The following is a 24,250-nucleotide window of genomic DNA, read 5'->3' on the forward strand; positions in this document are numbered from 1 at the left end:
TCAATCCCAGAAAAAACAACAAGGTCTGGGAAGACTTGGCAACAAACTAGGAGAGCCTCAGCATCTGGCCCCTCTGCTTCCTCTGCGGCTGTACTAGCACATCCCAAACCAAGAGGAATGTCATCAGAAGAGGCCTTAGCACTTGCACTAAGTAAGATAAATGCTTCATTGGAACAGCTTAATAAGAAAGTGGATGCTGCAACTACTAAAATTGATCTAAATACAGAAAGTCTAAATAATTTGGGACAAAAGGTGAATACTAATACAGAATCTATTGAGAAACTGATACAGGAATCTACTTTGATACGGCAGACCGCAGAGGAAGCCAAGGAAAAAGTAGCTGCTGTGGAAGGTAAAATGACACAACTGGAAAGAGAGAGAGTGCCAGTCCTACAGAGGCAACATGAGGACCACAAGTTGACGCTTTCTATGATTGAGCTTAAGGAAAAACAGACAAATTTGAGGATCAGAGCTTTACCTGAACTGGAGAAGGATAGTTTGATAGATTTTCTCACGCAGGAGTTTGCGGATTTTTGGGACTTGGACTTGGGGCAGGAGGACTTTGAAATTGTGAGGGGCTTTAGACTAGGAAGAGGAGGGAAGAAAGAGAAGAATAGAATAAGAGACTGTTTGATCACCCTCCGAACTAAAGAAGAGAGAGAGAAAATTTTGGGCTGGCATTACCAGAAGCCTTTGGAAGTACTACAGTCAAGAGTGGAAATATTTAAAGACATCCCGAAACATCTTTTGGATCTTAGGTCCAATTACGGTGATTTGGTTGCCCTGCTGAGAAAGAACAAAATCATTTTCAGGTGGGAATTTCCCCAAGGTCTATCCTTCAGTTTCAGGAAAATAAAAATAAGATCAGTAGAAGACAAAGTAAAGTTTTTGACTAACTACGAAGAAGATCTGTAGAAGGAACTTGGAAAAGAGCCAAGAGCATCGGACAGAAGATCACCAGACAGAGGACTAGAACAAAAAGCATTGGACAGAAGATCACCAAAAAGAGGAATAGTGGACATAGCAACATTATCCTTTGGACTGGACTGCCCAGTGAATGTGATACCAACACCACTAACAGAAGAAGAGCAAGCATTGGGTGCAGTTGGAGGAAAATCAGAGTAATCATATCATGGCATTGCAAGTATTAAGCTGGAATGTGAATGGACTGAACTCCCTGGAAAAAAGGAGGAGAGTTTTCCATTTATTGAAAAAGGAACAATTGGATTTGATTTGTCTACAAGAAACACATGTGATAAGGCTACATAGGAAGATATTGAGCAATAAAAGATTGGGCCATGAATTTATCTCATCAGATAAAGTTAAAAAAAGAGGAGTAGTCCTATATGCAAAGGAGAGCCTATCACCGAAATTTATATTTAAAGATGATCAAGGAAGATTTATTGGAATTGAAATCCAGTCACGAGAGAAATTTTTGATAGTAGGCATTTACGCACCAAATGAAGGAAAATCGGAATTTTTTAAGAAGCTACATGAGACTCTGATGGACTATATGGATTACAATATGATCTTGAAGGGAGATATGAATGGAGTGGTGTCTACAAATATGGACAAGGCACAGAGACAGGTAGTTACCAAAGATGGTAGACTACCAAAAACCAATTTTGACATGACTGAAAATATGGATTTAGTTGGTATCTGGAGAACGAAGAACCCTCTGGGAAGAGAGGGAACTCTTCTCTGAGGCTAAAATGACATGGACAAGAATTGACCAAATTTGGGTAACTAGAGGACTGGTTCCGAAGACCAGCAAAGTGGAAATTTGCCCCAAAACTTGTTCTGATCATAATGCTGTGAAGATGGAAATGAAATTGATGCCAATTGGTTCCTTCAGATGGAGGATGAATGATACTTTATTTAGGAATGAAGAAGTGACTAAGAAGGCCCAAAAAACCTTGAGAGTCTATTTTGAGATAAATATGAATACTACAGTGGAAAAAAGAGTGATCTGGGACACAAGTAAAGCGGTTATGAGAGGATTTCTGATACAACAAAATGCAATTAAGAAGAGAACCCAAAATGAAAAAAAGATAAAATCCTGGAGAAAATAAAGGAAGGAGAGAAGAAACTGAGAGCAAAACCAAAATCACAGGAGATCCTGAAAGAGATAAAGTTATATCAAGTACAATATATGATAATGATGAATCTGGAAATAGAATGGAAGATTAAACAAATGAGACAAAATACATTTGAGTCGGCAAATAAGTGTGGAAAACTGTTGGCTTGGCAATTGAAAAAAATACAAAAACTTAACACTATTACGAATGTGGAAGTGGAAGGAAAGAATATACTGAACCCAATGGAGATCAGAAAGTGCTTCCAGAGGCACTTTAAACAACTATACACACAGGAGAAGCAGAAAGAAATGGACATTGATCGATATCTGAAAATAAATGGACTACAGAAAATCTCTCAAGAAAACAAGTTAATGTTGAATTATAAAATAACGGATCAGGAAGTGGAAGGGGCCATACAGAATATGCAATTGGGTAAATCCCCAGGACCGGATGGTTTGACTTCAAGATACTACAGATCTTTGAAAGAATGGTTAATACAACCATTGAAGGAAGTCTGTAATGAAATATTGGAAGGGAAAAGGGCACCAGAGTCATGGAAGGAAGCTTACATCACACTTATACCGAAAACAGAGACTGAAAAGACTACCGCCCCATATCGCTGCTTAACGTGGATTACAAAATTTTTGCAGATATTTTGGCTAAGAGATTAAAAAAGGTTCTTGTAGAAGAAATCCATAAAGATCAAGCGGGCTTTCTTCCAGGCAGACATTTGTCTGACAACATGAGGAGCATGATTAATATTTTAGAAAAACTACAAGTGAATATTAATACTAAAGCAGTTCTGATATTTGTGGACGCGGAGAAAGCCTTCGATAATATTTCTTGGAGTTTTATGAAGAAGAATTTACAGGGGATGGGGGTAGGTCAAGGTTTTGAAAATGGTATAGGTGCAATTTATTCAGAACAAAAGGCAAAATTAATTGTGAACAATGTAGTGACAGAAGAATTTAAGATTGAGAAAGGAACATGGCAAAGTTGCCCAATCTCTCCATTACTTTTTATATCGGTCCTGGAGGTTCTGCTAAATATGATTAGAAAGGACCAATTGGTTAAAGGTATACAAGTGGGAGCTAAACAGTACAGCTTTTGCTGACAATTTGGTATTGACTTTACAGGAGCCAGAATCTAGCACTAAAAGGGTATTGGAATTGATTCAAGAATTTGGTCAGGTAGCAGGTTTTAAGTTGAACAAGATGAAAACTAAGGTTTTAGAGAAAAATCTAACTGTGATTGAGAGAGATAATTTTCAGAAGGAGACAGGATTAACATTGGTTAAGAAAGTGAAATATTTAGGGGTAAACATGACTGCTAAGAATGTGAATCTATTCAAGGATAATTATGAAAAATGTTGGATTGAAGTGAAAAAGGATTTAGAAATATGGTCAAATTTGAAGTTATCATTGTTAGGCCGAATTGCAGTGATAAAAATGAATGTATTGCCAAGGATGCTGTTTTTGTTTCAAACATTGCAAATTCTAGACAAAATGGACTGTTTCAAGAGGTGGCAGAGAGATATTTCTAGATTTGTCTGGCAGGGCAAGAAGCCTCGAATAAAATTTAAGATATTAACTGATGCTAAAGAAAGAGGTGGATTTGCCCTGCCAGACCTTAAACTTTATTATGAATCAGCTGCGTTTTGCTGGCTGAAAGAATGGCTGCTTCTTGAAAACACTGACGTACTGGATTTGGAAGGTTTTAACAATGTATTTGGTTGGGACTTCCGGGTTGGCGCCATCGCCGAATGGCGGACTCCCTCCGAGCTCCGGAGGGAGTCTGCTCGGCAGGGGTTGGGTCCCGCCACGCCGGCAACGCGGGGACCCTCAAAAACCATGGGCGCGGAAGCCCATGGACCTGGTGACTCGGCGGGCACCGTTTGCGCCCCCGACCCGCGAAGGAGCCTTTTTAAAGGCTACGGTGCGGGGGACAGGGGGTGGGGTGGTGCTATGAGTCCTCTGCTTCCCCTGCCGAGCGAAGCTGCATGCCATTCGACGGAGAGCGCTGACTTCTTCTATTGAAAATTTGGACTAAAAATAACCCGTGAGTAATTGGGAAATCGGATTTAAAAGGAAAAAAATTTTTTTTGATTCGGAACGAGCGGGGGAGGTGCAAAAAGGAAGTCCGTCTCCCCCCTGTTGTAGATGATTTAAAGCAAGGAGCTGACAACTAAGGTCGAGAGAAGAGTCCGTTTTTTATTGATAAAAGTTATTAATTCCACGATGAGAAATTACAAGATTGTGCTGGAGGAGAAAAGTGGACTGTGAGAGCTAAATTGCAACCCCCCGGGAACCGGGAGTGATCCGTGAGAGAGCCTGGTGAGATATAGAGATTTTGACAGCTGTCAAAGTAGCTGTCAAAGCTGGAGAATAAAAAGAGAACTTTGTTACAATGACTTTGCTGGTCAGATTTGTTACAATTTGGATATAAATTGTTGAAAACAAGGGATAACAAGTTAGCTTGACTTTTGGGTGTGATCTGGAAGGAAACTAAGTTACCATAATCCCTCTAGAGGGGGCTTTGGGACATTACAAGAATGGCTGTAAGCAGAAAAATACTCATGGAATTGAACAGGACTTTTTATCTCCTGGGAAAGCTGCAAAAACGAAACATTATTTTGTCTACAGAAGTCTCTACATTAAAGGAGACAATAGATATATCTATTGAAGAATGGAAGGGCCTTGACGCAAGTTTTGGTTCCTGAATAAATAAAGCCTCTGTAGAGGAACTAGAAGTTTTTGGAATTAGAATGTTTTTGCAGCGGAACAGGAAAAGAAACCTGAGGAAAGTGAGGAAAGAGAACAACAAGAATTGGACTAAGCTGGAAGTTGGAGCATTTGGGACATTCAGACTTAAAAGGACTAAGAAACAGAATTTGAGTTTTACTCTTAAATATAGAGGTCTGGATGGAAGAAAAATGGACCTTCTTGAGATAGAGCTTTTCCAAGATTGGGTGTTTGAAACTAAAGACTACCAAAAAGACGGCAAAGACTATCAAAAAGATGGCAAAGTGGAGCCGAGAGAGATTTGGACATGGATGTGGGGTCTCCAGTCTGACAGTAGATAGATTGATGGACATTGGGGATCGAAACCGGGAAAGGGGGGAGGGAAACTCGGTATCCAAAGGGTGTAAAATTATATTCTGAAGTTTAAACAAAAAAAATTCCTTCCAGTAGCACCTTAAAGACCAACTAAGTCAGTTCTTGGTATGAGCTTTCGTGTGCATGCACACTTCTTCAGATACACACTTCTTCAGATGGTATCTGAAGAAGTGTGCATGCACACGAAAGCTCATACCAAGAACTGACTTAGTTGGTCTTTAAGGTGCTACTGGAAGGAATTTTTTTTGTTTTGACTATGGCAGACCAACACGGCTACCTATCTGTATTCTGAAGTTTGTTTTCTTTATTTTTTTTATTTCGCTCTGTTGTGTGTAATAAAGAGGGGAATTCGTGGAAGGGAACCTGGGTCGATCTTAGGGGGAAAAAATTCTAAGTTGAAGGATGGTGGAATATAAAGGGAAAGTGGTTATATAAGATGAATTAAATTGAATATTGGGCTAACTATAATAAGTTTAAAATTTGGGGTAAGAACTTGTGGAACTAATCTAATGGAAATGGAATACAAGAGGGGGTGGGGTGGGGAAGTCCTGGAAAGATGTTAATGAAAGTAAGGCCTTAAATGCAAATGTTTCTTTTTTTTCTTTTTTTTCATGTTTTGGATTTTTCTGGAAATTTCAATAAATATTTTAAAAAACAACAACAAAAACAATGTATTTGGTTGGTATGCATATTTGTGGTATGACAAGGTTAAAGCACATAAAGCGTTTAAAAACCATATTGTTAGAAAAGCACTGTTTAATGTTTGGATGAGATACAAGGATTTGTTAGAAAATAAAACCCCAAGATGGTTGTCACCAATGGAAGCGAAGGCTCAGAAAAAACTCAATATGGAGGCCAAATGGCCGAAATATTGGGAAATTCTGGAACAAGAGGGAGACAGAATAAAATTGCAGAGTTTTGAAAAATTAAAAAATAGAGTGCGAGACTGGCTCCATTACTACCAAATAATGGAGGCATATAACATGGATGAAAAACTGAGCTTCCAGGTGGAAAAATCAAAATTGGAAACAGAATTGTTAGATCCCAAAACTAAGAACTTGTCAAGAATGTATAACTTGCTGTTGAAATGGAACACTCAGGATGAAACGGTGAAATCTGCTATGATTAAATGGGCACAAGATGTTGGGCACAACATTATGATGGCTGACTGGGAACAGTTATGGACCACAGGTATAAAATTTACGGCATGTAATGCCCTAAGAGAAAATTTAATGAAAATGATTTACAGGTGGTACATGACACCAGTCAAGCTTGCAAAAATTTACCATTTGCCTGAAAATAAATGTTGGAAATGTAATGAGACTGAAGGTACATTCTTTCACCTTTGGTGGACATGCCCAAGGATTAAGACATTCTGGGAGATGATTTATAATGAAATGAAAAAGGTATTTAAACATACCTTCCTGAAGAAACCAGAGGCCTTTCTCCTTGGCATGGTCGGCCAATTGGTGCCAAAGAAGGATAGAACTTTATGTATGCAACAACAGCAGCAAGAATACTCATCGCAAAGTATTGGAAGACACAAGATTTACCCACCCGGGAAGAATGGCAGATGAAGTTGATGGACTACATGGAATTGGCGGAAATGACTGGCAGAATCCGAGACCAGGGAGAAGAGTCGGTGGAAGAAGACTGGAAGAAATGTAAAGATTACTTACAGAAATATTGTAAAATTAATGAATGTTAGAAAGATGTTGGAATGAAGTTACATGGCAGAAATGCTATAAAGAATTAAGTACAATAGATTGTAAATGGATTAAAGGGAAAAATATGGTTAGAATGTATTAAGATAAATTATAGGACAGAAAATTGAGGAAGATGGAATGGATTTGCTGAAACAATTAATTTAAGTGGAATACAAAAAAGGCAGGTGTGAGGAAGTCACTGAAACAAGTAAATGAAAGATAACAACATTGAAAGCATTGGATGTGTTTTCTTAAATGTTTTTGTTTTGCTTTTGTTATGTTTATGTAATATTTTTGTTTTTGTATTGTATTGTATTGTTTTGTTATGTTTAATTCTCTTTCTTTTCCTTTTGTAACCTTTAAAACTTTAATAAATATTATTTTTTTAAAAAAAGAGTCTGTTCCATTTCTAAATTGAGTCCTCCTGCTGCTGATTGGAGGCTTCCCTCTGACTCTGTCAGCTGCTGTGTCCCATGCAACACAAAGGTGATATTTGGAGCTTTTCCCCCCATTTTTCTTTGTGTGACTTTTTCGTGGCTATGGCTTGTGACTTTGTTTTTGTGACTCTGTGGAACCCAGTTCAGCTACTGATTGATTGTGTGACTGTGGAAATGGATAAAAGCTCTGCCCCCTCCAAACAATGACTATCATCAGTGCAGGTTAGGGAAAAAAATTAATTTTAATTTTTATCATCTACAATACTGTCTTATTTGCTTTCATTTTATGGATCAATGGTCATGTTAGATAGTAAAATTAATGTTAAATTGCTGTTTTAGGGGTTGTTTTTAAAAGCCTGGGATTAATCCATTTTACATTACTTTCTTCAGGAAAGAATGCCTTGGTTTTAGAACGCTTTGGTTTTAGAATGGGCTTCCGGAACGGATTAATTTTGGGACCCAAGGTACCACTGTATTCTCCTAAATCAGTCAGCACTTGATGATTTAACTAGAAATAAGCATTAGTCTGTGTGAGTTATTAAGTTAACTGTATCAAGACTCAGTTGGTCCAAAGCAGGGTTTGGCAACCTAAGGCCCATGGGCCACAAGCGGCCCATGGGGGTCATTTAACTGGCCCATGGACCCAGCCGCCCGCTTGAGGACTCCCGCTGCCCACTCGGTCGGCTTCCGTGTGCCGCACTAAACGGGCATGGAGCAGAGCGGGGATTACCTTCCACAACGTTGGAAGTTCCTGCAGCCAATGGAAGCGAAGCTGCACACGCCTGAAATAATGTTTGCACACACACGCACACTCTGATCCACCACGGCGTTTGCGGGGCTGTGAACTGGCCCAAGCCACAAAAACCTTGCCACCTCCTGGTCCAGAGTTTATAGATAGTGTGCTTTTGCTCCTGGAGAATACTCCTTTCTGTATTGCAAGGGATACACACTGTATCAGACTCGGTGCAAATACTAAAGTGAGTTGAAATCATGGTGTTGCACACTGTCTTTTCTACCTGGGGTCCTGCTCCCTGATAAGCACCAACCCGACTCATTTGGGAAAGCTCTGACATGTCGCGTGGGGCTGAGCCTCAGCAGGGGATGAGGTGCCTGAAAGTCTTGCATAGGTAAAAGAATACTGCAGCATTTCCCAGCATGTTAACTTCTTTGTGGGAACAACGGAGACTAGAAGGGTCTCCTTGACCACCCCAACTCACGTGGGTTTCTTCTTAACAGAAGAAGCAGTTAGGAGCAGTGAAGGAAAGGAAGAAACCTGGTCGTCCCCCCAAGCATCCCACTGCCCAGCTGAAGAACAATGTGGTAAGCATATGGCTTTTCTGCATGGGGGTCTCTGGGATGTGGCTGAGCTACAATTTATTTCTACAGCCATTTGAGAAAGTGATTTGAAGCACATTTTCTTTTAAGATCTTAATCAGTGTACAGGTGCCCAAAGTTGTGTGGTGTGTGTATCACAAATGGAGACTTGCATTTCCTTCCCCCTTCTCTCATCATGTGATGGGAATCGATGGAGTCCACCCAGAAGTCTGCATTCCCAAGTGGAATGGAAAATATTAACTGTGTTGGGAGCTGATGAAGCCTTGGAAATTGAATCAGGAAGGGGAGGGATTGTGAGTGCTTTAGCAGCCCATCCTGTCTACCCCCACGGATGTGTCACAATCTGAAAATACAGTGGTACCTCGGGTTACATATGCTTCAGGTTACAGACTCTGCTAACCCCGAAATATTACGTCGGGTTAAGAACTTTGCTTCAGGATGAGAACAGAAATTGCGTGGTGGCGGCATGGCATCAGCAGGAGACCCCATTAGCTAAAGTGGTGCTTCAGGTTAAGAACAGTTTCAGGTTAAGAACAGAACTCCAAAACGAATTAAGTACTTAACCCGAGGTACCACTGTAGTTTGAAAAGCTAAATCAGCTATGTGCCCAGGAAAGAAGTAGAGAGAGCAATTCCCCACATCTAACCCTGCAACCACCTCCCCTTATACCCAAATGCCCGTGTGACTTCCTTCAACCACATGTTTGATATCCAACTTATTACTTAATTACTTATTTTTTTAAAACCTGCAAAGTGGTTTACCAAAACAAAAACCAAAAAAACACCAAAGCAGTAAAATCAAGAAAAATTAACAATCCTACTTTAAAACATACAAAACATTAAGATTAAAATTGCTTCAACTTCCTAAGCATCTAGGTATGCTTGCCTAAAGAAGAATGCTTTTAACTGGCAGAATCCAAGACCAGGGAAGAGAGACGGCGGAAGAAGATTGGAAGAAATTTAAGGACTATCTTAGGAAATATTGCAAAATTAATGAATGTTAGAATGATGTTGGTTTAGAACAGGGGTCTGCAACCTTTAAGACAAAAAGAGCCACTTGGACCCGTTTCCGAAGAAAAAAAAACACCTGGGAGCCGCAAAACTCATCATTATAAAAATAACTTTTTTGTCACTTTGTTATTATTTCTTTGTTTGACCCCTCAGAATTACTCCTCCTCATAGAAATAAACGTTAAATTAACAAGTTACCTTTGTGTGTGTGTGTGTTCTTCACTCCCCTTCAAAACAGTGACCAGCGTACATGTCCCCTTTCAATGCAGTGACCAGCGTACATGCCCCTTACAATGTAGCGGGCGGGCGGGAAGGTGACGTCGGGACGGTGCGTGACTAACGCACGCACTGCCCCCATGCGACGTCACAGCCAGTACAGCGCCCGCCACAGTGGGGAGTGTCGGGGCACACAATGCGCCTCCTCCCCTCGCTAGTATCCGCCCCGGAGCCACGGCAAAGGTGTAAAAGAGCCACATGCGGCTCCGGAGCCGCGGGTTGCAGACCCCTGGTTTAGAAAGACAGCTTGAAGACTTTACACAGAGAGGAACTCCACCTGCATGTAACGTAACAGGCAGGGAGCCAGCTCAGATAGAGAGAAAGACATGGGGGGGGGGGGAGGACAAAAGAGTACCAAAGTCTGTCCATTTTTTCCTCTTTGCGATGGTGGCACTAGGGCTCTGGGATGCAGCCAGAGCTCTGGGACCACCCTCCCCAAAATATTTACTTGTCTTCAATGTATTGCTACCACCATTCTATAGTACTGATCCATTTTAAATTAAACACTTTCTCTAAAATTAAAATGGCAGAAGTAATCAGTAGCATACATATGAAAGGAAAGGTGAGAGAATAGTTCCTAATTGATACAAGGGAGACACAGATACACAAGCACACAGAAGTAAATAATCCAAGTGTGGCTTGATGTTATATCATCAAGTTGTTAAGCGTTATGCTGTTAAGTGAAGCTAAATCCCCACTGACCCATGACAGAGGAAATGAGGCACATTCATTTTATGTTACACGGATAAGATTATTTTAGTACGGTAACCCCATCCTGAGAATGGAGGCTAGCACGTGAGCAATTTCTGCGAAGGTTGGTGATAAATTTCATCCTCAAAATTACTGCAACGTTTTTGTTATGTACTGAACTTCTCACCCTGGGCCAGCAGGGGGATACTGTAGATAGTTATGCAAATGAAGGATCAAAAGTGACGTTCAGTGATTGGATAGTTTTAGAAAGTTGCAACAGTTACAATTGTTCTGGAGCTCTATATAAGCAGGCTGACTGAGCTCCTCAGTTCAGTTCCAGCTGACTGAGCTCCTCAGTTCAGTTCTGTTCCAATAAAGAGCTGCTTTGGAGAAATCGCTGTGTCGTTTGCTATGTCAATCCACAACTTAAACTGGCGATGAAGGTGGGATCGATGGACATCAGAGCACAGCCAGATGCGGCCATCCTCTGAACTGAGCTGAATCACTGAGCGAAATCACTGGACAGAACCAATTCAGAGCTGACTGTTCTGGCTAGAGCACTGTGTTCCATCCATTGCCCTTCACTCCGGTATCGGAATCATGGCTTCACTTGTGCCTCTACCGCCGTTTGCACCAGCCTCTGAATCATGGGGCTCCTGCCTCGCTTGGTTCGACTGCTACCTCCAGGCCAACGAGCTGACAGCAGTATCAAAGGAACAGAACCTGGGCCTCTGTGGGCCTGAGGTGTTTGAGATGGCCTGAGCATTGGTTGCGCCTGAAGCAGTCCAGGCAACACCATGGGACACGATCCAAGAGAAGCTCCGCAACCACTACATGCCAAAGCCGTCCAAGATTGCTGCCCACCATGTGTTTTACCACCGGAACCAGGCAGAGGGGGAGTCAATCAACAACTACACCACCGCCCTCAGACAGGCTGCAATACACTGCGAGTTCCGAGACTTAGACGATGCCCTGATGGATCGAATTGTCTGTGGGGTCCAGGACATCCATCTGCAACGGCGTCTCCTCACCAAGCCAGACCTCACGCTGCAGAAAGCCATTGAGGAGGCTGTGGCGTCGGAAGCTGCTGAACGCTCCGCCCAGGAGATCCGCAAAGCCAGCAGCCCACGTCTTGCTAGAAAGCCAGTTCCAGTGCATCACGAAGAGGCCAGCAGTGATGAGGCATCCTCCAGTGATGACGATGACGTGTACCAGACAAAGCAGGAGTGCAGGAAGTTCCAACAGAAGTCCAAGGGCCAACAGGAATGTGCCGGCTGCGGAGGCAACCATTCCCGTGCCAAGTGTCGATTCAGAGACGCCATCTGTTGGACGTGTTCCAGAAGGGGCCACATCACTAAGGTCTGCCGATCGGCTCCGTCTGATACCCCCCCCCTTCACCGACTCGCAAGTCCAAGTCTTCACTCCAGTCTGCCAAGGAAAGATGTTTCGCTTTCACCAACTGCCGCTGCCCGTCTGGAACCACGATTGGCCAAACCGACTCACCTATGTGATGCAAGCTGAACATCACGGTGCTCATTGAAGGAGCTCCATGTGACATGGAGATCGATACTGGGTCTGCCCTGTCCATCGTGTCTTGGAGCACCATCAAAAGACTTGTACCCAGAGTGTCCAAAAGGCAACTTGACTCTCACCGCGTACACCTGAGAGACTACCAGGGAAACGACATTCCTGTGGTAGGCGTTGGCCGGTTCCGGATCGCCTTCAAGGATTTTTCGGGCCTGCTCCGACTGGTGGTGAATTAAATCCTGTCAGGTGCTATTTTGGTTGCTCAAGAGTAGCCAAGCAGGACTCCGACCTGTCTTTTACAGGCTTTATTTTGGTGCAAACTATTTACAGTGAAGAGCGTAATACGTTCATGTCTTGCTCAATCGCTAGCAGAATCCGGGAGTGGTCTGTTTTTGTACCTCCCCCAACATAAAAGCTTAATCACCCCCAGCCTTTTCCACCCCTCGCTGCGCCTCAGACTACTGCACATGATGGGCGATGACAAGGGCGCACTAGCGTCCTCTGGTCCTTGCACCTCTTCTCCACTAGAGGTGGGACTTTCTTCCTCGCTGGAAGAGGAACTGCTTCACAAGATTTTCGGAGGCTCCCTGTAACACAACTGCCCCTCTATCTCTCACCTCTGAAGGTCTAATATATTGCTATTCTCAAGCCGAATCCACTCCTTAATCCAACAGGGGCAGGAGGTCTCAAAGTAGATCTTCAAATCAGGGAGGCCAACCCCCCACCTTCTCTCTTATCTGTAAGGAGTTTGAATCTTATACAAGATCTTTTACCCTGCCATATAAAATTTGATAGAGTCCTTCGCCACTTGTCCTCCCCAGCCAAGACCATTTTATTAAATATAGGGATCATTTGGAAGAGAAATAAGACCTTTGGGAGTATATTCATTTTGATTGCTGCTATTCTCCCCCAAATACATAGTTCTAACCTATGCCAAATTTCAAGATCATTTCTAATTTGGCTCCATAGTTTAATATACAGTGGTACCTCGGGTTAAGTACTTAATTCGTTCTGGAGGTCCGTTCTTAACTTGAAACTGTTCTTAACCTGAAGCACCACTTTAGCTAATGGGGCCTCTTGCTGCCGCTGCACCGCTGGAGCACAATTTCTGTTCTCATCCTGAAGCATAGTTCTTAATCCGAGGTACTATTTCTGGGTTAGCGGAGTCTGTAACCTGAAGCATATGTAACCTGAAGCGTATGTAACCCGAGGTACCACTGTAGTTATCTTCAAATAGGTTTACATTTTTAATTGTAGTTTGTATACCTAAATATCTAATCTTGTTAACAATTTGTAACTCCACCTTTTCCTGCAGTTCTCTTTTTTCTTTCTCAATATTTTTAACCATTAATTTAATCTATGTTAGTGTATCTTTCATCTTTGTTGGAAGCCGCCCAGCTTCCAGCTTTTATTATTATTATTATGTCATATTTAGTTTAAAACCAGAGACTTTCCCATAACTCACCATTAAATCTAAGGTTTTTTTAACACTCTCTATTGGGTCCTCCAATGTCAGGAGTAGGTCATCAGCGAATGCATGGAGTAATAATAATAATAATAATAAAATTATTTATACCCCGTCCTCCCCAGCCAAGACCAGGCTCAGAGCGGCTAACAACCAATAATAAAAACAAATTGATTAAAATACAACTTAAGAAACAAGATTAAAATACAACATTAAAACATTAAGATGCAGCCTCTTCACAGGAGGAGAAAGGAAAAAAGAAAGAGGGAGAGGGAATCAAATTGATTGTAAGCCAAAGGCCAGGTGGAACAACTCTGTCTTACAGGCCCTGCAGAATTTATATCCCAAGGCAATACATTTTATACTCTCCTCTAATCTTATGTATTGAATCAGAGTTTCTAAAGTAAAAATAAACAGGAGCGGGGAGAGTGGACACCCTTGCCTTGTTCCCCTTTCAATCCTAAAAGTCTTTGACATTTCGGAGTTAATTATCAAATTTGCCTTTTGAGATTGGAAACCTTGCCAGTGTGGTGTAGTGGTTAAGAGCGGTGGACTTGTAATCTGGGGAACCGGATTCGCGTCTCCGCTCCTCCACATGCAGCTGCTGGGTGACCTTGGGCCAGTCACACTTCTCTGAAGTCTCTCAGCCCCACTGACCTCACAGAGTGTTTGTTGTGGGGGAGGAAGGGAAAGGAGAATGTTAGCCGCTTTGAGACTCCTTCGGGTAGTGATAAAGCAGGATATCAAATCCAAACCACCTCCTCCTCCTCCTCTTCTTCTTCTTCTTCTTCTTCTTCTTCTTCTTCTTCTTCTTCTTCTGGGGAAAGAAGGAAAAGGAAAAAGGAGGGGTGCTTGAGAAATGCTTATTATTTATTTATTATCTACCCTTAACCCTAAGGTCCCATTTAAACGTAACCACAAAAAGGTAACTGCCAAAATCATAAAGCACAAGGCAGGATGAATGGATTGGCCTTAGAATGCCTGTAAAGTGGGCTGCTGCAATCCTTAGTGGACTGTCCATCTTTGTCCAAAAGCTTAGCAGATTTCTCTGGCAGCATCTTAAGGTCATATTGGGCAGTTCAAAAGTAGTGTGTCCGACACATTGAATCTGCATAGACTCTGAGTGCCTGTGAAAGATCTGACAAGCCTTGTGTGGAGGCCTTTTTTCAAGAACCCCGTGACCAGTTGACAGTAAGAAGTGCCATTCTAAAACTTCCTACTTCACAGTTGAGAATGAAAACTGTATTTGGAGTTGAGCCTCTGTTCCTGATGACAAACAGCACACAAAAATTGGGGTTGTCCTGGATCAAGCTGTGTTCTTCCTGTTACTGCCTGTGGAAGATCAGCTGATAAAAGGTTTTGAAAGGAGGCAACAGTTGCTTAAAGAATAGACTTGGCTGGTTTTTCAGTGTCTTGGAAGGACTGTCTTCCACCTGCCACCATAGAAGGTTCTCACTGTCTTTTGGGTACCCACAGAGATTACTCATTTCTCATTCTTTACAGCGCAATCTGCCTGGGTCTTCCTGATTGCCTGTGTTTTTCCATCCACTGCAGCAGACCTCTGCTAGCCGGCGAAACCGTAAGTGTGGCAAGTGTGAAGCCTGCCTGCTGAAAATGGATTGTGGCCGCTGTGATTTTTGCTGTGACAAGCCCAAGTTTGGTGGGAGGAACCTCAAGCGCCAGAAGTGCCGCTGGAGACAGTGTCTGCATTTTGCTATGGTTAGTGCCTCTTCACATCTGCTCAGTTGTGTCGTTCAGCCTCCTTGTTTCTTCCCTCCTCTTTCCCTCCCTCTGGCTTGCTTTGCATGAGATGTGTCTTGCCATCCCATCACTGCATCTTTTTTGCTAGCCACAGACATCAACACTGGAACTGTGTTTCATCAAGCCCCTGAGAAATCCTGCATGTTTTGGGTTGCATGCTGGCATGGGGCTTTCTGGCAAACAGTCTGGGTGGCTGCAGGTGTTTATGCATATAGTATGGCTTCTGGATTTTAATCTGGCCCTGTCAGCATGGCCTGGATTAGATGAAAGTCTCTCTAGTTCAGCATCCCGTTTCCAGCCGCGGTCGTCCAGGTGCCTCTGGGTTGCTGACAAGGCTGATGATCTTTTCTTTGTTCCTGAGATGCTGCCTCTGTATATTAAAGTTCCACTTAGTGATCATGTGGGCCTCAACAGTTGTGCTGCATTGTATTTTAAAGCCTTCTTCCTTTTTAAACTCTTTATATTCCCTTTTCAATTATGCAGAAGAACACAACCACATTTTAAAAATCAAAATACAAAAGTTGTAATAATTTGGGCTTGGAGGGAGAAGGAAAGTAAAGAATCCAGCTACAGGCTACCTGTCTAATGAAATGCAGTCATATGCAATATTGGGTTGGGAGCGGATTTCTGTACAGCAGCCGACCACTCTGATCACATTCATATTCAGGGTTGTAAATCATAATGGATAAAGTTGAATTCCTCAAGTCTCTGTGATTTGTTTGCAGTAAAGCAGAGCAGGGAACCATTTCTCAAAAGCCTTTTTCAAAGTCTCCCAAAGCTATGCACAGCCATCAGTAAGTTGAATAATAGCAAATTCCGTAAGTTAAATGTGTTGTGTCTGTTAAGACAGACTTTGCTTTTGTGCATCTTGAACTCACCTCCAGTCATCTCAAGATCTGACATTGAGAGGATGGTAAATATTTCCTTGTCTCTGTATGGTTGTAATTTGAAAAACCTCTGTTATGTTCTCTCTTCACTCCCCACCTCCTGCCAAAACCCAAAAAGCTTCTTGTGTGAACAGTGTGACCTTCCCTGTCCTAGGTTTGAGCTATCACTTTTCTGGAAGCAAATCATAATAGTTGGAAGGGACCCTGAGGATCATCTAGTCCAACCCCCGCAATGGAAGAATGTGCAGCTGTCCCATATGGGGATTGAACCTGCGACTTTGGTATTACCAGCACCCAGTGTTTCCCAAACTTGGGTCTCCAGCTGTTTTTGGACTAGGTAAAGGGTAAAGGTACCCCTGCCCGTACGGGCCAGTCTTGCCAGACTCTGGGGTTGGTGCGCCCATCTCACTCAAGAGGCCGGGGGCCAGCGCTGTCCGGAGACACTTCCGGGTCACGTGGCCAGCGTGACATCGCTGCTCTGGCCAGAGCCAGAGCCAGAGCCACACACGGAAACGCCGTTTACCTTCCCGCTAGTAAGCGGTCCCTATTTATCTACTTGCACCCAGGGGTGCTTTCGAACTGCTAGGTTGGCAGGCGCTGGGACCGAACGACGGGAGCGCACCCCGCCGCAGGGATTCGAACCGCCGACCTTTCGATCGGCAAGCCCTAGGCGCTGAGGTTTTACCCACAGCGCCACCTGCGTCCCTGTTTTTGGACTACAACTCCCATAATCCCTATCTAGCAGGACCAGTGGTCAGGGATGATGGGAACTGTAGTCCAAAAAACAGCTGGAGACCCAAGCTTGGGAAACACTGCTCTAACCAACTGAGCTGTTGTATTCAACATGAAAACCTTCCATTTCTGAATCTAGAGCTGACGTAATATTTTATGTCTAGAATCTAGAGCACTCAGATTTGAAGAACCCTGGAATCTTTATTTTCTCTGGTAAGCGCTGCTTGCTTACCAAGTTAACAGTAAGCTTTATCTTCCTGATGAAAAAATGAATTCAAAGCCCATTCAGCTTCCTGTAAATTCTGGACTGAATTTCTGTGAAGCTGAAAATTGAGAGGAGTTGAGACATAGCTGGAGGTTAAAGGCTTGCTGTTTGGGGTTGTATTCCAACTCCACTGTGTATGTTACTTGCTTTTCTGAGCCGACCATACAAATGTAGCAATGAGATGCAATGTTGTTACCTCTCTGCAGGTGTGTGGCTGGTCAGAATAACAGAATGCAGCAGGAGAAAGCCAATGTGGCAAAGGTTTCTGCTGCTTGTGGAATCGCCAGACATCCCCTGGGGAATGCTTTTTTTATTCAGTTGTATGTAAGAAGTGTGAGTGGGGAGTTGAGAATTTTATCTAGTGGGCTTAAAATGATTTTATTATGGTGTCTCAGTTAAGACTTTTGGCCTTCCAAACTGCAACTCCCATCATCAATCACCATTGGCAGTGGTTGATGTGAGTTATAGTTCAGCCAGTAGTTTTCCGTATCTTCAAAAGTTGTTTGGATTCTTTCCGTCTAGAACAGTGTTTCCCAAACTTGGGTCTGCAGTTGTTTTTAGACTACAGTTCCCATACTCCCTAACCACTGGTCCTGCTAGCTAACAGCTCCAAAAACAGCTGGAGACCCAAGTTTGGGCAATACTGCTCTAGAGCAACTAATATTGTTTTGCATGTAGAGGATGCTGTGTGAGGTTTTCTCCCCTGCTCCCCACCACCCAACATTTTTTTTCCGGTGAGGAGATCCAACTGATCTTCCTCATGATCTGCATCTAACTGATCCACCTTGTTCAGTTGAGAGGGAACATTCCTCCCTAACTCAGACTCACTGGTGACTGTCAGGGCTGGCTAACCTTTTTTGGGACACAGGTTTGAAGTGGTTATGACTGGAGTGTATAAGTGGGTGTGTTGTTGTTGTTGTTTAGTCGTTCAGTCGTGTCCGACTCTTCGTGACCCCATGGACCAGAGCACGCCAGGCACTTCTGTCTTCCAAACTCATGCTGGTAGCTTTGAGAACACTGTCCCACCATCTCGTCCTCTGTCGTCCCCTTCTCCTTGTGCCCTCCATCTTTCCCAACATCAGGGTCTTTTCCAGGAAGTCTTCTCTTCTCATGAGGTGGCCAGAGTATTGGAACCTCAGCTTCGCGATCTGTCCTTCCAGTGCACACTCAGGGCTGATTTCCTTCAGAATGGAGAGGTTTGATCTTCTTGCAGTCCATGGGACTCTCAAGAGTCTCCTCCAGCACTATAATTCAAAAGTATCAGCCTTCTTTATGGTCCAGCTCTCACTTCCATACATCACTACTGGGAAAACCATGGCTTTAACTATATGGACATTTGTCGGCAAGGCAATATCTCTGCTTTTTAAGATGCTGTCTAGGTTTGTCATTGCTTTTCTCTCAAGAAGCAGGCGTCTTTTAACTTTGTGACTGCTGTCACCATCTGCAGTGATCATGGAACCCAAGAAAGTAAAATCTCCCACTGCCTCCATTTCTTCCCCTTCTATTTGCCAGGAGGTGATGGGACCAGTGGTCATGATCTTCGTTTTTTTTATGTTGAGCTTCAGACCATATTTTGCACTCTCCTCTTTCACCCTCATTAAGAGGTTCTTTAATTCCTCCTCACTTTCTGCCATCAATGTTGTGTCATCTGCATATCTGAGGTTGTTGATATTTCTTCCAGCAATCTTAATTCCAGCTAGGGATTCATCCAGCCCAGCCTTTCACATGATGAATTCTGCATATAAGTTAAATAAGCAGGGAGACAGTATACAGCCTTGTTGTACTCCTTTCCCAATTTTGAACCAATCAGTTGTTCCATATCCAGTTCTGACTGTAGCTTCTTGTCCTACAAAGAGATTTCTCAGGAGACAGATGAGGTGATCTGGCACTCCCATTTCTTTAAGAACTTGCCATAGTTTGCCGTGGTCGACACAGTCAAAGGCTTTTGCATAGTCAATGAAGCAGAAGTAGATGTCTTTCTGCAACTCTCTAGCTTTCTCCATAATCCAGCGCATGTTTGCAATTTGGTCTCTGGTTCCTCTGCCTCTTCTAAATCCAGCTTGCACTTCTGGGAGTTCTCGGTCCACATACTGCTTGAGCCTTCCTTGTAGAATTTTAAGCATAACCTTGCTAGCATGTGAAATGAGTGCAATTGTGCAGTAGTTGGAGCATTCTTTGGCACTACCCTTCTTTGGGATTGGGATGTAGTCTGATCTCCTCCAATCCTCTGGCCACTGCTGAGTTTTCCAAATTTGCTGGCATATTGAGTGCAGCACCTTAACAGCATCATCTTTTAAAATTGTAAATAGTTCAGCTGGAATACCATCACTTCCACTGGCCTTGTTATTTGCAGTGCTTTCTAAGGCCCATTTGACTTCACTCTCCAGGATGTCAGGCACAAGGTCAGGAATCCCACTACCTGGGGTGTACGAGACAGCCATATCTTTCTGGTATAATTCCTCTGTGTATTCTTGCCCCCTCTTCTTGATGTCTTCTGCTTCTGTTACGTCCTTACCACTTTTGTCCTTTATTATGGTAATCTTTGTACGAAATGTTCCTTTCATATCTCCAATTTTCTTGAACAGATCTCTGGTTCTTCCCATTCTATTGCTTTCCTCTATTTCTTTGCATTGCTCGTTTAAGAAGGCCTTCTTGTCTCTCCTTGCTATTCTTTGGAAATCTGCATTCAATTTCCTGTATCTTTCACTATCTCCCTCGCATTTTGCTTGCCTTCTCTCCCCCACTATTTGTAAGGCCTTGTTGTACAGCCAATTTGCTTTCTTGCATTTCCTTTTCATTGGGATGGTTTTCGTTGCTGCCTCCTGTATAATGTTACGAGCCTCCATCCATAGTTCTTCAGGCACTCTGTCCACCAAATCTAAATCCTTAAACCTGTTCCTCACTTCCACTGTGTATTCATAAGGAATTTGATTTAGATTGTATCTTACCGGCCCGGTGGTTTTTCCTACTTAGAACCATAGAGTTGGAAGAGACCACAAGGGCCATCGAGTCCAACCCCCTGCCAAGCAGGAAACACCATCAGAGCACTCCTGACATATGGTTGTCAAGCCTCTGCTTAAAGACCTCCAAAGAAGGAGACTCCACCGCACTCCTTGGCAGCAAATTCCACTGTTGAACAGCTCTTACTGTCAGGAAGTTCTTCCTAATGTTTAGGTGGAATCTTCTTTCTTGTAGTTTGGATCCATTGCTCCATTGTTCATATTTGAACATGGCTATCATATCACCCCTTAACCTCTTCTTCTCCAGGCTAAACATGCCCAGCTCCCTTCGCCGTTCCTCATAGGGCATTGTTTCCAGGCCTTTGACCATTTTGGTTGCCCTCCTCTGGACACGTTCCAGTTTGTCAGTGTCCTTCTTGAACTGTGGTGCCCAGAACTGGACACAGTACTCCAGGTGAGGTCTGACCAGAGCAGAATACAGTGGCACTATTACTTCCCTTGATCTAGATGCTATACTCCTATTGATGCAGCCCAGAATTGCATTGGCTTTTTTAGCTGCCGCGTCACACTGTTGGCTCATGTCAAGTTTGTGGTCAACCAAGACTCCTAGATCCTTTTCACATGTACTGCTCTCAAGCCAGGTGTCACCCATCTTGTATTTGTGCCTCTCATTTGTTTTGCCCAAGTGCAATACTTTACATTTCTCCCTCTTAAAATTCATCTTGTTTGTTTTGGCCCAGTTCTCTAATCTGTCAAGGTCGTTTTGAAGTGTGATCCTGTCCTCTGGGGTGTTAGCCACCCTTCCCAGTTTGGTGTCATCTGCAAATTTGATCAGGATGCCCTTGAGTCCATCATCCAAGTCGTTGATAAAGATGTTGAATAAGACCGTTTAAGCTTGAATTTTGCTATAAGAAGCTGATGATCTAAGCACAGTCAGCTCCAGGTCTTGTTTTTGCTGACTGTATAAAGCTTCTCCATCTTTGGATGCAGAGAATATAATCAATCTGATTCCGATGCTGCCCATCTGGTGATGTCCTTGTGTGGAGTCGTCTTTTGTGTTGTTGGAAAAGCGTGTTTGTGATGACCAGCTTGTTCTCTTGACAGAATTCTGTTAGCCTTTGCCCTGCTTCATTTTGATCTCCAAGGCCAAACTTGCCAGTTGTTTCTTTTATCTTTTGATTCCCTACTTAGCATTCCAATCCCCTATAATGAGAAGAACATCCTTCTTTGGTGTCATTTCTATAAGGTGTTGTAAGTCTTCATAGAATTGGTCAATTTCAGTTTCTTCAGCACCAGTAGTTAATGCACAAACTTGATTACTGTGATATTAAAAGGTCTGCTTTGGATTTGTTTCAAGATCATTCTATCATTTTTGAGATTGCATCCCAGTACAGCTTTTGCCACTCTTTTGTTGACTATGAGGGCCACTCCATTTCTTTTACGGGTTTCTTGCCCACAGTAGTAGATATGATGGTCATCCGAACTGAATTCGCCCATTCCCGTCCATTTTACTTCACTGATGCCCAGGATGTCAGTATTTATTCTTGCCATCTCATTTTTGACCACATCCAACTTACCCAGGTTCATGGTTCTTACATTCCAGGTTCCTATGCAATATTTTTCTTTACAGCATTGGACTTTCCTTTCACTTCCAGGCATATCCGCAACTGAGCATCCTTTCAGCTTTGGCCCAGCTGCTTCATCAGCTCTGAATCTACTTGTACTTGTCCTCCGCTCTTCCTCAGTAGCATGTTGGACTCCTTCCGACCTGAGGGGCTCATCTTCCAGCGTCATGACTTTTATATGCCTGTTCTCTTTGTCCATGGAGTTTTCTTGGCAGGCATACTGGAGTGGCTTGCCGGTTCCTCCTCCAGGTGGATCACGTTTGGTCAAAACTCTCCACTATGACCTGTTCATCTTGGGTGCCCTGCTCGGCATAGTTCATAGCTTCTCTGAGTTATTCAAGCCCCTTCACCACGGCAAGGCAGTGATCCATGAGAAGGGGATGACTACTTACTAAGTAAAAGGAACACATTTTGGGGTGCTTGAGGATGCGGGTCACAAATACATTTTGGCATCCCATAATCGCAGCATAGACCTATGGGAGCAGGAAAGAAAGAAAGAAAGAAAGAAAGAAAGAAAGAAAGAAAGAAAGAAAGAAAATGTACTGTTCTTCTGCTTGCACAATAGAACTTGCCTTTCTCCCCCCCCCCCCCACCTGCGGACACCTTCAGAATCTGCACTGGGGGTTTGGATATCCTATAGGTAAAGGTAAAGGTACCCCTGCCCGTACGGGCCAGTCTTGCCAGACTCTGGGGTTGTGCGCCCATCTCACTCAAGAGGCCAGGGGCCAGTGCTGTCCGAAGACACTTCCGGGTCACGTGGCCAGTGCGACATCGCTGCTCTGGCGAGCCAGAGCTGCACACGGAAACGCCGTTTACCTTCCCGCTAGAAAGCGGTCCCTATTTATCTACTTGCACCCGAGGGTGCTTTCGAACTGCTATCCTATAGATATCCTATAGAGCACACTTTTTTTGGGGGGGGCAGCAGATTCCTGTTGTACAAGTGTTGATAACAACCCTATTTTTTTTTTTAAAGTGAACAATGTTTTGGGGGGATGACAAACTTTTTGGCATCATGGCACAACAGCAGGCAAAAATAATTTCCTTTTGGGGCGGAGGTCTTCTTGGGGAGCCCTATATGGCTCATGGACTATCTTCTCATGCTGGGTGGGGTCTTTTGCCTCCTCCAGGGTGTGTGTGGCTCTTGAACTCTCCCCAGCTTTCTGTTCCGCTAGTGCCTGAGACATAACACTCTGTACATTCCTGTGGTTTGGATTTGGAAGTGTGGACATGTGAAGAATCTGTCTTCACTTGCGACACATGGTTGTGCTTGATGGCCTTTGACTATCTGCCTGTCCTGCTGGTTTGTGAAGGGATACCAAGTCTGAAGTGAGCGTGATTAAGGCTGATCCTGTGAAAAAGAATCTCAGGGTATTAGTAGACCACAAGCTTAATGTGATGATGCAGCAGCAAAAAAAGCTAACTCTATTCTAGGCTGCATCAACAAAAGTATAGTGTCCAGGTCAAGGGAAGTAATAGTACCACTCTATTCTGCCTTGGTCAGACAAACACCTGGAATACTGTGTCCAGTGCTCGACACCAGAATTTAAGCAGAATGTTGACAAGCTGGACTGTGTGCAGAGGAGGGCAGCCAAGATGATCAAGGGTCTGTAGACTAAAACTGGTGAGGAACGGTTGAAGGAGCTGGGTATGTTTAGCCTTGAAAAGAGGAGACTGAGAGGAGATATGTAAGCCACCTTCAGATATCTTAAGGGCTGTGACATGGAAGAGGGAACAAGCTTGTTTTCTCCTGCTCTGGAGGGTAGCATTCAAGTTACAAGTAGATTCTGACTAAACACCAGGAAGAACTTTCTGACAGTAAGAGCTGTTTACAGTGGAAAGGACTCCCTTGAAAGGTGATGGACTCTCCTTCACTGGAAATTTTAAAGCAGAGGTTGGATGGCCATGTGTCATGCGGCGTTGAGATTGAGATTCTTGCATTGCAGGGGGTGGACTAGATGACCCTTGTGGTACCTTCCAACTCTAAGATTCTATGATTCTTGACTAAACAACGTGATGCATTCAAACCGAATGTTTCAGAGGCTTGGGAATCAGAATTCTGTACCACTGCAGCATTCCGCCCTTGGGGGTGGGGAGCGCTTACAGCATCATGATTTGCACTCCACCATCTTTATAGGTGGTTGAAATGAGAGGTGGGAACTGCGTGGACAGAGGTATTGCCATGGGGAGATACAGAAAGATATAGGGAGGGATGCAGGTGGTGCTGTGGTCTAAATCACTGAGCTTCTTGGGAAGGTTGGCGGTTTGAATCTGCGCAACAGGGTGAGCTTCCGTTGCTCTGTCCCAGCTTCTGCCAACCTAGCAGTTCGAAAGCACACAAGTGCAAGTAGATAAATAGGTACCGCTGTGGCTGGAAGATCAAC

The 24,250-nt window shown here is 43.4% G+C and overlaps 1 protein-coding gene and 1 long non-coding RNA gene across 23 annotated transcripts in view; both read left to right on the forward strand.

Moving 5' to 3' along the window:
* Window positions 1–24,250, forward strand: part of LOC310834650 (uncharacterized protein) — a 168,484-nt gene that overhangs the window by 76,992 nt on the left and 67,242 nt on the right. For all 22 annotated transcript variants that reach the window (XR_014559330.1, XM_083718600.1, XM_083718617.1 and 19 more), the window contains 2 exons: window positions 8,574–8,657; window positions 15,194–15,358. Coding sequence is in view for 21 of the 22 variants with exons in the window: in XM_083718600.1 (XP_083574726.1) it covers window positions 8,574–8,657; window positions 15,194–15,358 (249 nt within the window). In the remaining variant the exon portion in view is untranslated. The remainder of the gene's footprint in view (window positions 1–8,573; window positions 8,658–15,193; window positions 15,359–24,250) is intronic.
* On the forward strand, window positions 21,905–22,834 carry LOC310835389. The gene is made up of 2 exons (XR_014559627.1): window positions 21,905–22,509; window positions 22,767–22,834. It is a non-coding gene; the product is annotated as an uncharacterized lncRNA (long non-coding RNA).

Source organism: Podarcis gaigeae (genome assembly GCF_964106915.1).
Source record: "Podarcis gaigeae genome assembly, chromosome: 17".
Classification (NCBI taxonomy): Eukaryota; Metazoa; Chordata; class Lepidosauria; order Squamata; family Lacertidae; genus Podarcis; species Podarcis gaigeae.